Source organism: Alternaria postmessia (genome assembly GCF_024291825.1).
Source record: "Alternaria postmessia strain BMP 2775 chromosome Unknown scaffold_48, whole genome shotgun sequence".
NCBI classification, from domain to species: Eukaryota; Fungi; Ascomycota; class Dothideomycetes; order Pleosporales; family Pleosporaceae; genus Alternaria; species Alternaria postmessia.
Window position 1 is genome coordinate 38,312 of NW_026260121.1, and position 12,545 is coordinate 50,856.

At 52.2% G+C, this 12,545-nt stretch overlaps 4 protein-coding genes across 4 annotated transcripts; 3 read left to right on the plus strand and 1 right to left on the minus strand.

The window, feature by feature from the left end:
- Positions 1–457: 457 nt before the first annotated feature.
- On the plus strand, positions 458–1,747 carry J4E82_007265 (uncharacterized protein; the record flags this gene model as incomplete). Its single annotated transcript, XM_051733511.1, has 4 exons — positions 458–622; positions 696–882; positions 988–1,186; positions 1,237–1,747. 4 exons carry the CDS (start codon positions 458–460, stop codon positions 1,745–1,747), a joined length of 1,062 nt encoding a protein of 353 aa, XP_051586694.1.
- A 2,810-nt stretch (positions 1,748–4,557) lies between these two features.
- On the plus strand, positions 4,558–5,902 carry CEL6C (1,4-beta-D-glucan cellobiohydrolase cel6c; the record flags this gene model as incomplete). Its single annotated transcript, XM_051733512.1, has 4 exons — positions 4,558–4,826; positions 4,878–5,050; positions 5,100–5,327; positions 5,385–5,902. The coding sequence occupies 4 exons, from the start codon at positions 4,558–4,560 to the stop codon at positions 5,900–5,902; spliced, it is 1,188 nt and encodes a 395-aa protein (XP_051586695.1).
- A 736-nt stretch (positions 5,903–6,638) lies between these two features.
- Positions 6,639–8,801, minus strand: J4E82_007267 (uncharacterized protein; the record flags this gene model as incomplete). Its single annotated transcript, XM_051733513.1, has 2 exons — positions 6,639–8,234; positions 8,412–8,801. 2 exons carry the CDS (start codon positions 8,799–8,801, stop codon positions 6,639–6,641), a joined length of 1,986 nt encoding a protein of 661 aa, XP_051586696.1.
- Positions 8,802–9,765: 964 nt separating this feature from the next.
- Positions 9,766–12,131, plus strand: J4E82_007268 (uncharacterized protein; the record flags this gene model as incomplete). Its single annotated transcript, XM_051733514.1, has 5 exons — positions 9,766–9,808; positions 9,869–9,898; positions 9,956–10,105; positions 10,344–11,000; positions 11,050–12,131. 5 exons carry the CDS (start codon positions 9,766–9,768, stop codon positions 12,129–12,131), a joined length of 1,962 nt encoding a protein of 653 aa, XP_051586697.1.
- Positions 12,132–12,545: the final 414 nt, after the last annotated feature.

Consider the following 12,545-nt stretch of genomic DNA (forward strand, 5'->3'; position numbering starts at 1 on the left):
GTCACGATATAGTGGTATATTAACATGGTTATAGACAGCCTATAGCGGACCCTATGGCATGATACACCATGTACTCCCATCTTAGCGCGTGCAACTGGCAACATGATCAATGCACTGTCTTCCGACCCAGTGGCGCCGAAGGATCAAAGGACTGACGCAGGACAGGGTCTGGCCTCGGCCACTGGTTAAACACGGAAGAACTCACGATTGGAGAGCGGAGGCAAGGTCCACGCACCTATCAAGGGGTGGCGCGACGCGAAGTCTACTGAAAAAAAGTGCTCGGTGGGCCTGCGGTTGCGTGCGAAACGAAGTCGTCGCTGGGATATAATACTAACACGGGGTTGTGATCAGCACCGCAGCTTCGGAGACGACGCCACAACCAGCCCTGTGTGCTTACGCCCCGATGTGACAACGTAAGAACTGAGCGTTGTTCGGCATACTTTGGTCCGACAACAACATGGCAGACTATGAGGTCGCGAACGTGCGGAATCCAGGACATGCAGCTACTTTGAAGTTCACCATCGGTCTCTGTTTATGCTATACACTATGTGTAGCATGTCTGCGCGGGTTTATTCGATGGGGAGCCTATGGTATTGATGATCTCTTCGTGCTACTATCGGGGGTACGTATGTGTCTCCATTGTCAGATGTGACTAGAGAGCATCGAACACCTTATTCTAACAACTTTCAAAATAGATATTCGCGCTTAGTTTCTTCGGCATCGTCTTTGCGTCCATATCTGCGGGACTTGGTCACTCGATAAATGACCTAGACCTCAATTCTGCTACTATCGAAAAACTCAATGACTACACGATAGCTAGCAACGTCCTTTGGATCATCTCGCTATGCGTCTCAAAGGCCGCGATCGTCGCCATGCTCTTACGTACGACACAAACTACATTTCACAGAAGATCTCAGTACTCTGCTGGTGCTCTGGTAATTGCTCAGTGTTTAACGTCCATCCTGCTTCTGACTGTAAAGTGCTCAGCTCAGTACGAACTGGCATGGAGCATAACCGCCGCGAACCCCGAGTGTCCCCAGGCGGAGAGAAGACGGTATGCCCTAACGGCTCTGGACGTCATGACGGAGGCTCTTCTACTATTTCTCCCCATTCAACTGGTATGGAACTTGCAGATGACTTTCCGAACAAAATTCATCGTTGTATCAGCATTTTGGCTGCGATTACCGTACGTTTTGATGTCTGATGGTGCTGTAATATCCGCTAACTATCCTATAGAACCCTCTTGTTCTCTGCTCTTCGCCAGAGGGAGATACTCAGACTTGCTGCTTCGTCCGACATCCCGCTTGCAGCTGCGATGGTGGTCATCTGGCAGGCCATAGAACTCTCATTCTCCCTCGCTGCAGCTACAATCGCTGCGCTCAAGCGATTCACGGAATCTCTCAGCACCGGGTTCGGTCATGGTGAGCTCATGCGCGTACACGGGTCGTCTCAAGGATACAAGTTGTCAGCCCGAAGTGCTACATCGAGAAACACGAGGGAATCACGGAACAAGCTACCTCGCTCGAATGCGCACGACATCTCTATCGATACAGTCTCGTCCCAGGAAGAATCCAGTCTTGAACAACATGTGACGCGAATGAAGCTTAGGCCTGAAGCACTTCAGAACACAGCTGTAGTCTCATCGCCTTCGAAAAACTTAGCCCTTCCCAGTAGGAAAAGAAATATGTCAGGATCAGAGAACAACATTATTCGTCAAGAAGTACAGTACTCTGTTCATTACGACTAGGGAACCGCGTGGCATTAGCGATAGTTGGCAAAGCACCCACGCACGTGTTCAGAGTGCCTGGCCATCGAGAAGGAGCACTTCCGAAGCGCCTTTTTCCAGTTAACACAGCTTCTTTCTCGTGGCGCTGAGAAGGTTTTCGACAACCCATGCTTCCACAACTCTAGGTGCTTGTTGCATCTTAGCTGGTTGCCCAGCTCGTTCCTCACTAGGCTAGATTCCGACTCACGGTCCAGCCTTTGCTATTTTTTCTTGGGCTGTGCACCATTCAAGGACTTTGTTAGCCCTCCTTCACACTACAACCCGCCAAGCATCCATCTGCCTACAACCTTGATCACCTTTTTCTCTGCTGCTGCCGAAGCAGCATGTAATATACTGGAGGATAGTTTGCGAGATGTGCCCTAGCCTGTGGGGTGTATCGTGTGGAAAAGTCCAATTCACGGCTCTCGTCTGATGTTCCAGATCACAAGGGATGGTTGTGATCCGTCTTCACTAATCAGACGTTTGACCAGCATTGGAGCGATACTTGGGGGAGGCTATTGCTACCGGAAGTAGACAACCAGAGCGTACGACAACATTCCTCTGGCTATAAAGTCCGTGCTATGGTATTGGTCTGTCTTTGTCAAGACGGGTGACAGTAAGACGGACGAAAGAGAGCTACAGATGGGTTTTAGGTAAGAGCAGATAATATACATAACTAATACTGTTGTGCTACCCGTAACTGGTGCCGTTCACCGACATCCAGGTCTCGGTCCTTCTGAGAGCACGTGATCGATCACAAACTCTGGTAACATCAATATAGAACGGATATGGATATATGGTTGATGCCCAGACGCAGAGCCACAGGGGTCTTCAAAGGTCATTTCAAGATTTTGTTGGATTGCAGCAGGACTGTTAGGGTCGATAAGGGAAGCCACCGTAGAAGTCTCCTCTGGGCTACTTACGATACACATGTTTTTCAGAGACTCTCCATCATCTCAAGGTTTTCAGACGTCCACACAAGCTCAGAAATTCTCCTCAAGCGCGAGGCTTGCGAGGCAATGGCGCAGAGCTTCATATTGGCACTACGACGAAATTGGAATAGGCACGCTTTTAGCGTATCTTAACTCTAATTATCCGACCACTCCGGCATCCACGAATATAAACCACCTCACTTTCCTCAACCACTCACATTTTACCCTTCGAGTGCTACTGCTACCGCCCTGCAGCATTTCCAAATCTTTCGCTGCCTTCGATGTTTCGGATGTTCTTTTTTCACACACGCCCGTCCATGGTAGTGGAAGTGATGTACCGAGAAGCGTGCCGTCGAGTTCGAACATAGACTGCAGTGATACGATGCCTTCCCACGACTTCTCAGCTGACCGAATTTGAATACTTCACCATACCGCGGGTAGCGCTAGGTGTCATGCGCGGTCCTCTCATGGGATTGTGTGCTGGCATTCATCCAGTGCGACAAGAGATCGGGGAAAATACGTGGTGCTGTTGACACGAAAAGCCTCTTACACAGCGGTACAATGCGCCTTCGTGCGGCTCTCCATATTGCGGCATCCTACCGTATTCTCATCTATTCTAACCAGGCAGCCGCTCGTGTCCGGAAGCTCTCTCGGTCCCCGCTTTCTAGAATCTTACCATAGGCGCTCATCCTGTATCACACGACTTTTGTTCAGGCATATTGAATCGGTAACGAGACTTGGCTATAATGCTGACCAGGTCCCTCGTTCGCCCCAACATTTGATTCGGAGTGTATCAGGATAAATGCAAGATTAAGGAGCCTCCAAGTTTGACCCTCATCAATCTCGACTGTCATGTGTTCATTCTAATCATTCGAGAAGGTCTTCTGCCACAGTTTTCCGGGTCGCCTTCGCGTACCTGCTTGTATTATACCATAGGCCTCTGATGTCTAATCAACAGCTGATGCAACTATATTGGACGCGCTGATTCGCGTCCTTTTCACTCCAATCGTGTCAGTCACAGCTGTAGTAATGAGGAACTCCGCCCGTACCAATCGCACGATGCAGTCAATATACCTCTTGAGGGATCAAATAGCTCGCAGATGCATTGTTCGGTCCGATATCATCTCCCTCTGAGTTCTCACCTGTGGAAACTGCAACACCTGAGAAGCGGCCATAGGATATGATCACAATTCATAAACAGATGACATGTTCGCGAGCTCTAACCGCCAATTATGATCACCCGTAGCAGGACCGGAAGTCAAGCGCGAAGATCGCGGGGTAAGAGACCCGATGAATGGCCACCCCCGCGACCCTATGGTGTGTCATGTAAACGTTCATCTATTTACCCTGTGGATTTGACCCAAGCAACCGGAAACGTAACAAAGGCGATGACAGGCAACGAGTAAAGAATGTTCTCGTTGAAGACGCCGGATTAAGTACCGAAGGAGTCGCTCAAGATACAACCTCAGTGATGGCGTATTGCGAGATGACAATGCCTTATCAGCGCAAAGCCAGCTTCATGAAAGTTTCTAATACATAGATCGAAGCCGTTCGAGGATGTTCGCTCTCGCCTCCCACTTGACTAATATCACTTGACTGGAAGTTTACTATAGTACCATGCTACTGCTGATAATCCTTCATCTAAGCCTCATATCTCAAGCGCCGATCGCACAGACCCAAGCCAAAGACTAACCTCCGCGTTCCACGGGCCTACTTCCTGATGAACAGGTATTCCAGTGCTGAGTTGGCACGCTACTAGCAGCATACCACCCAAGGGCGATATAAGAAGCTCTCGATATCCCCCAAGACTTCCAGCATCGACACATCCAGGTACCCAAGCAATCACTTCAAGACGTCAACATGAAGGGTCTCTTTTCTTTCGCTGTGGCTTCGGTCATCACCGGCGCTTTTGCGCTTCCTTCTCCTACTGAGAATGGTCCTATCACTGCTCGTCAGGCTGCAGCATGTGCCACTCCCGTCACCCTGTCCGGAAACCCCTTTGCATCCCGTTCGATCTACGCCAACAAGTTCTACTCCTCCGAGGTTGTATCTGCGGCTGCTCAGATGACTGACACTGCCTTGGCATCTGCTGCTCTGAAGGTCGCTGATGTTGGAACTTTCCTATGGATGTGAGTTTGTCAGCTCTTTCTTTGCATGATATCAAACTAACGAATGTTTAGTGACACCCGTGACAAGATCTCCGTAGTTGAGGACGGCATCAAAGACGTTCCTTGCGGCGAGATTGCTGCGCTCGTCATCTACGATCTGCCCGGTCGTGATTGCGCAGCCAAGGCCTCCAACGGTGAACTTGCCGTAGGCGAGATCGACATCTACAAGACGGAGTACATTGACCGTAAGTCTCTCTGTTCCACCGAACGCGACTCGTACTGATGACATGTTAGCCATCGTTGCCATCTTCAAGAAGTACCCCAACACTGCCATCGCTCTCGTCATCGAGCCAGATTCCCTGCCCAACCTGGTCACCAACTCCAACCTCCAGACCTGCAAGGACTCTGCCTCTGGCTACCGTGAGGGCGTCGCATATGCCTTGAAGCAACTCAACATGCCAAACATCGCCATGTATATCGATGCTGGTCACGGAGGCTGGCTCGGCTGGAACGACAACCTGAGTAAGCATGCTCCCATCACCTCCCAATGGCCAACTCATTACTAACAACGTTCCACAGAGCCCGGAGCCAAGGAACTCGCCACCGTCTACAAGAACGCCGGTAGCCCCAAGTCCGTCCGCGGTGTCGCCACCAACGTCGCCGGCTGGAACGCCTGGGACCTTTCCCCAGGAGAGTTCTCCAAGGCCACCGACGCCCAATGGAACAAAGCACAGAACGAGAAGAAGTACATCGAGCTCTTCTCCCCTGAGCTCAAATCCGCAGGCATGCCAGGTCAAGCCATCGTCGACACAGGCCGCAACGGTGTTACCGGTCTGCGCGAGGAGTGGGGCAATTGGTGCAACGTCAACGGTGCTGGATTTGGTGTTCGTCCCACAAGCAACACGGGATCCAGCCTTGTCGATTCGTTCGTGTGGGTCAAGCCTGGTGGCGAAAGTGACGGTACTAGTGACAGCTCAGCGACTAGGTACGATTCTTTCTGCGGCAAGTCAGACAGCTTCAAGCCGAGTCCCGAGGCGGGTCAGTGGAACCAGGCATACTTTGAGATGCTCGTCAAGAACGCTAAACCGGCTTTGTAAAATCGTGGCTTTTCTAAGATCTCATTGACAGAACCCATGGCATAAAGGAGGAAAGAGTTGATGCCTATCGAGGGTAAGCCATGTTGTATATAGATCGATCATTCAGTGGAAGGAAAACTCGCAAAGCAAAACTATCATTTGAGAACTTCGCTTCAACTGTCTATATATTAGCATAGTCCCAAAAAACTAAATCGAACTCCTGTTTGATCAGCACCGTCCTTTTTATCTTTGAATGTCAGTCTGTGAAGCAAAAACAAGCCGGTCTAACATTCTGTTATAGTCAGGTCTTGGTAGCGTGGTGTCAGAGTTAACGTGATATCATTCCACCGCTCTCTAAATATGCCAGTGTTTACCTAGCAAGATGAGGTTTACCTAAAGGAGTGCGCCAAGTTGATTTTTCCCTTTGCCAACCCATATGTACGTCCCAAAACTCCGCGTGTGCGCTCACGAAACAAAGCTATGCTCGCTCGCTCGCTCAGATGCCAAAAAAAAACGCCTTGGTTTCGCCTCAAGATGCATCACAATCCAAGCCGGTCCTGTATAACGCTAGAGTCAAGCCGCGAGGCTCTTCATGTAGTGTAGCGTGTGCTGTCCGTTCATGTTAATTGATCTCGATTCTAACATCAATGCCATCGTCTTGTGAACTCAATGTTCCTTCGGTTGACGAGTTCTGTCGGCTTAGCGACAGCTCCAGATCCTGTCTTAGGCGTGAAACAGACTGATCGTCGGAGTCGTCCTAAGACATCCGCCTCCTCCTGAAAGGTTCTTCCTCCTCCTCTTCCTCCTTTTCTTCGTTGACCTGCAATGTCAACCATGCAGCAACTAGGGCACAGACACCACCAAAGCGCAGCACCCATGCCACACTTGTATCGCCTGCTGTCCCTCTGGGCTTTTGTAGAAGCTTGAACATAATGGCGCTCACAAGTGTGGCGATGACCTGCGGTGCTGCGATGGCGACGTTGTGAATTCCCAGAACGACACCGGCAGAATCGGCGCCTGAACCGTCATCCTCGCCCTCGGCGATGAGCTGTGATTCGCGGTCACGAGGCTTGATGATACCACGGCGGATGGCATCTCTCTTGGAGATCTCGGAAGAAATGATGGCAAACGGCGCCCAGTTGGTGACACACCAAGGAATGCCAATAGCACCGACAAGGACAGTCGCTCCCCACGTGCTACGAACGAAGAAGGTAAGGGCCATAAGTACAGTGAAGAGGATGTGCGATATGAACCAAGATCGACGAAGGGTAAGCGACTTAACCTGCAACATCTCCATGGACCTAGATATTTTGTCCATGATTGTGTTCGAGTCCCTCTTGGGGGCGGGCCCCAGGGCAAAGTAGCCGGAGCCACCCATAGAGTGTGGTGTCGTCGGTGTCATAGGCGTTGCCGGTGTTATCGGACGGTCGGGTTCTGGGGCTTGGAATGTTGGGGGAATGACGAATGGCAGGAAGACGGAGGCGAAGAATGTGGTGATGGCAAAAATCAGCAGGGCTCTGGTGCCAATTCTCGTACCATTCTCCAGAATCTCATCAATTTTAGCGTCCGGTAGATGGGGGTTCTCCTCAAAGTAGGGATCGGCATAAATCTCGCCGACGTAGGTGGTAATGTAGAAGAGGAACGGGAACCATCCAATCCAAGCGAAGAATTGAACGGCGCAGACCTTCTTGATCTGGGGAGGCAGTTTCTTGACTGAGCGCGCGAGACCCTTGAAGAAAGCGATGACACCTTCCTTCTGCTCAGCTGGTGCAGTGTCGAATTGAGGATCGCGTTCCGAGCAGGTTGAGCAACTGATGCCGACCGTGAGGATCATGACAAAGGAGGCGATAGCGCACAGGACCTTGAACTGTGTGCCACCGAGCCAGGGAAGGTAGTCTGGTAGGTTGATATAACCTGCCAGGTAGCCCAAAATATTGCCAATACCAGCGGAGCGCATGAGCCATGCATTGGCAGACTCTTGTTGATGAGTGGGTGCTACATCGACGATGTATGCTCGTACACCGGCTTGGATGACGTTGATAGCGAAATCCAGCACGTATACGAACAAGACGGCGAACAGCATGATGCATGTCTTGACACCATTTGACTCTGGGTCAGCACCGAAGAGGCCTAGAAAGCCACCGATGATTTCCCTTGCCCAAGCGAGGACCATGAGAGACACGATGGTTGCAGCGGCACCGCCGATGATGAAAGGCCTCCGCTTTCCCCAGCGCAGACGGCAGTTGTCACTCTTGAGACCGACATAGGGTTGCACGAGCACACCGGAGAGCGGGCCGGCAATCCACACGAGGGCAAGCATCGACTTGCTCAAACCGAGTGAGAGTAGGTACGGCTGTATACATGGTTAGCATATTTCGCACATGAAAACAAGCTGCGGTGGTCCGACGGATCATGCATGCATGGCTCACACAACCTCAGTGACAGTACGCCCAAGGGTCCTCATGGGCCGGATCTACATGCAGGGTCCATGTCGTCCTCGAGAAGATTCGCTTCCAGAAAAAGCACTTACGGATCCATTGGAGGTCTCTACAGACCATCCTATTTGCAGGCCCAGGCCACCAAAGGTGAGCAAGAACAGGAACCAACTGCTCTTGGTCTCCTCGACCTGTTGTTCGCCCAACCAGTCGTCGTCGTCGTCGTCAGGCGACAAGGCCTCCTTAAGGAGCGGATCGACTTCGGAAGACATTCTCTGGGGGATAATGGTGGGCGAGTTCTCGTGGATGAATTCTACGTGGGTGTGGCCCTCAGTGTCTGGCCGTCCGCCCATGAGCGAGTCGCGGCCAAAAGAAACGAGCTTGGGTCGTGGCCGCGGGCGAGTTGAAGTGTCGAGTTTAGAGGGAGGAGAGGAAAGAGGTGACGACGAGGGCGAGTCCCCGCCGTCAGGCCGTGAAGACGACATGCTGGCACAGGTGGCAGTCGCGACGGGCGTGGTGCTTGCTGTGGGCTGCGGGTGCGACGTGGTTCAGCCCTGGTGGCTTACGGGCTCGCTGTAAGGGCCGGCGAGACTGTGATTGGCAGGAGCAACGGTGGGTAACTGTGAGATGCAGAGGTGGAGAGATGTGGTGAGAGGCAGGGCTACCAACAAAAGTCAAGTGGCGCGGCGGGACTTAATCCATGCTCTTTGACCGTGAAAGAGCCGCTAGTGGAACGGCTGGTGCTTGGGGCGGCGATCGATCTCGAATCTCGACCAGAGTTCACAATCGGGGGGGTGCTACTACTTCAAAGGCAGGATGGAGGGGGCGAGACGACGGCAGGTATAACAACGGCCGGGGAGTCACGATTTAGCAAGAGGCGGTGTAGGTCATGCGTCTGCCAGCCGTCCTCGGAGAGGCTTGGTGAAGGGTCTAGCAGGTCTTGCAGGTGATTCTAGGTAGATGTCATGCAGGCGTCTTAGCCAGTGTGCGTGCGATGACGTCGTCGCATCAGCGGTTCAGGACCCTTGTCCATGGCGCTAGACCGCAAGCTGATTGGCGCTCGCTGGAACGCCATGCCGAGACATGGAGACAGCTGGACGGGGTGGAAAGGCAGCGACGCGTCTATCAGGAGCTCCGACAAGTGAATACCGTTGGCACGTCGTCGCCAGCCTCGCATCGCATCGCATCGCACCGCCCTGCCGTCGCTGCATCCCACGCTGCCAGTCCGTCGCCGTGACCGGAGCACCCCGACCGACGACTCGTTGCGCAACGTTGCCTCAGGTTGCTCCGTCCCATCCAGGCAGCCCAGGTGGCATCCCAGCATCCTATCCTCCACCACCACCAAACAGCCACCCGTACCCTCGACAGACACGCAGCTCGCCCCGCGCACACGTCCAGCGACACCGCACACAATCCCGCTGTTGATGACAGCCCGGCCTTGAGTCCACCATGGCGTCAGTAATGGGGTGGTGGGCAGTCGGCCAGCTACTCAGTATGCGCTCTCGAAGCTTCCAGAAATGCCCCCCGTCCACGTACTGACTGTTGGTCGCAGAGCGCGATGCATCCGACGCAGACCCGGACGGTCAGTTCCCCGCTCCACCATACACTCGGCGATCCCATCTCTAATGCGCCCCAACAGACGAGCCAGAGGCGGGCCAGAAGGAGATATTCACATCATGGGCCCTGTCCATTCTGATCATCCTCCTCATAATAGCCCTCTTCACCAGCTACATCCTACACACGCGCAAGATCCAGGCGGTCCATGAGACGGTCCTCTCCATTTTTGCCGGTACGTTATTTTGTGCCCACACCACCCTCGACGCCTGCTTGGGCCTTTCCGCAAGCTTGGCATCCGTTGAGACAAGCTCGGCGTAGTGCGCATGGGCAAGGCCACAAAATCCGATCACTTGCAGCCTGAAGCCCATCACCCGACTAATTGTGGGGTAATCTGCACATATCCACCCTGCCATGTCGCCTAGTCCATCTCGTAATGTGATCGCGCTATGATCCTCGCTAACGCCCTTCAGGAATGGTCGTTGGCCTGCTGCTGCGCCTGACAGCAGTCAGTTCCGTGCGAGATGTCGTCAGTTTCGACTATCAGATGTTCTTCAACTTACTGCTGCCTCCCATTATCCTCTCAGCTGGCTACGAACTGCATCAAGGGAATTTTTTCCGACACATTGGAACTATCCTCACCTTTGCCTTCGCTGGCTCCTTCATCTCCGCCGTAGTCCTCGGCGTCATTCTGTTCCTGTGGACTAGAATACCTCTCGATGGCTTCAAAATCAACTTTGTTGAGGCCATGTCCGTTGGCGCCACGCTTTCGGCCACCGACCCCGTAACCATTCTCGCCATCTTCGACACTTACAAGGTAGAACCAAAGCTATATACTCTGATCTTCGGCGAGTCTATTCTCAACGATGCCATCGCCATCGTCGTCTTTGAGACAGCCCAGAAATACAAAGACGGCGCCGAACACCTCGGCATCGGTAGCCTCTTTGAAGCCATAGGTATCTTTATGGGCGTCTTCTTCGGAAGTCTGTTTATTGGTGTCATGGTCGGCATTGGCGTATCTCTGATGCTCAAATTCACCTATGTTAGGCGATTCCCCAAGACTGAGAGTTGTCTCATCATCCTTACCGCGTACTTGACTTACTTTCTGTCCAACGCCATCCACATGTCTGGTCAGTATTACCCTCCAGTCAGTACGGCCATCAGCTAACCATTCTACAGGCATCGTTTCTCTTCTGTTTTGTGGAATCTGCTTGAAGCATTATGCCTACCACAATATGTCAAGACGAACACAATTAACCACCAAGTTCGTCTTTCAGGTTACCTCGCAGATCTCGGAGAACTTCATCTTCATTTATCTGGGCTTGTCTCTGTTCACTGACGACAAGCTGGACTACAAGCCACTTTTTATTCTCATCACCGTCTTTGGCATTTGCGCCGCTCGTTGGTGTGCAGTATTTCCACTTTCAAGGCTTATCAACTCCGTCACAAGATATCGCCAGCGCCGTCGTGGTGACGAGCTCGTAGAGGAGATTCCTTATTCCCACCAGGTTATGATCTATTGGGCAGGTCTACGTGGTGCTGTAGGTGTTGCACTTGCCGCAGGGCTCACAGGTAACAACGGCGATACTCTGCGAGCCACAGTTCTCGTTGTAGTCGTCTTGACTGTTATCATCTTTGGAGGCACCACTGCGCGTATGCTAGAAATCCTGGGCATCCGCACTGGTGTAGTTGAAGAGATTGACAGTGATGACGAGTTCGATATCGAGGTCGTTAATGGCGGCACTTACACACGCAAACAGGGCCAAGCTTATGGAAACACTCCACGCCTGAACCAAAATGGCTTTTCACTCAATAATGTCAACGGGCCAGACGCTACCTACTCAAGTGGATCAGCTAGTCGGAGCAGCCCACCAACACGACCTAACGGCGCTATGCGACGTAATTCGAGCCATCCACGTGCCAAAGACGGCGCAGACCAAAACCTACTCAGCCCCGCTGATAGTGGTTCGGCTGACGAGGATGACATCGATCTTGACCTTCCACCTAGCGCACGACGCTCGCCCAACCGCGGTCCGTCACCATTACTGAGCGACCCATCTCCATACCCGACGTCAGGCATAAGGCCGGTCGGTGCTGCAGAGGGCTCGAGTAGGGTCGCAACTGCCACAGGCGCAGTGAAGCAGCTGTTCAACGAGATCAGTCACGATCCCGCGAACGCTTTCAAGCAGATTGACGACGGCTTCCTCAAGCCGCATCTGCTGCTCGACCAAGGCAAAGGCCCAGGTCCGAGTAATGTTTGATTGTACTAGTAGACGGATGGGAAAGAAGCATTCATGGCGTTTGACTCGTCTTTGGAAATACTGGCTAGCGACTTTGTTCGCCTGGTGCATAGCGTAGTATGGCATGAGTCATGATGAAAAGCGGTCACCGCTATTTCATCTCTCAGACTCGTATATTCCATTACATGTAGACTGCAAATTCAATCCGATGCGTATTTCAATCTGACAGGGCGGGCACTCCAAAGATGTAAAGCTGAAATTGGAATCACATAGTACAACATTTTACACTCAAGCAGCAGTATCGAATCATGACACCAACGGCATTCACTATAGTAAAGGAAATTGGGAATCAAAGTAATACCTAATAGAGGCCTGATTTCATCAAACCAACACGAAAGAATAAGAAAACAACGCAATTGTCCTCGTGCTCCTTTG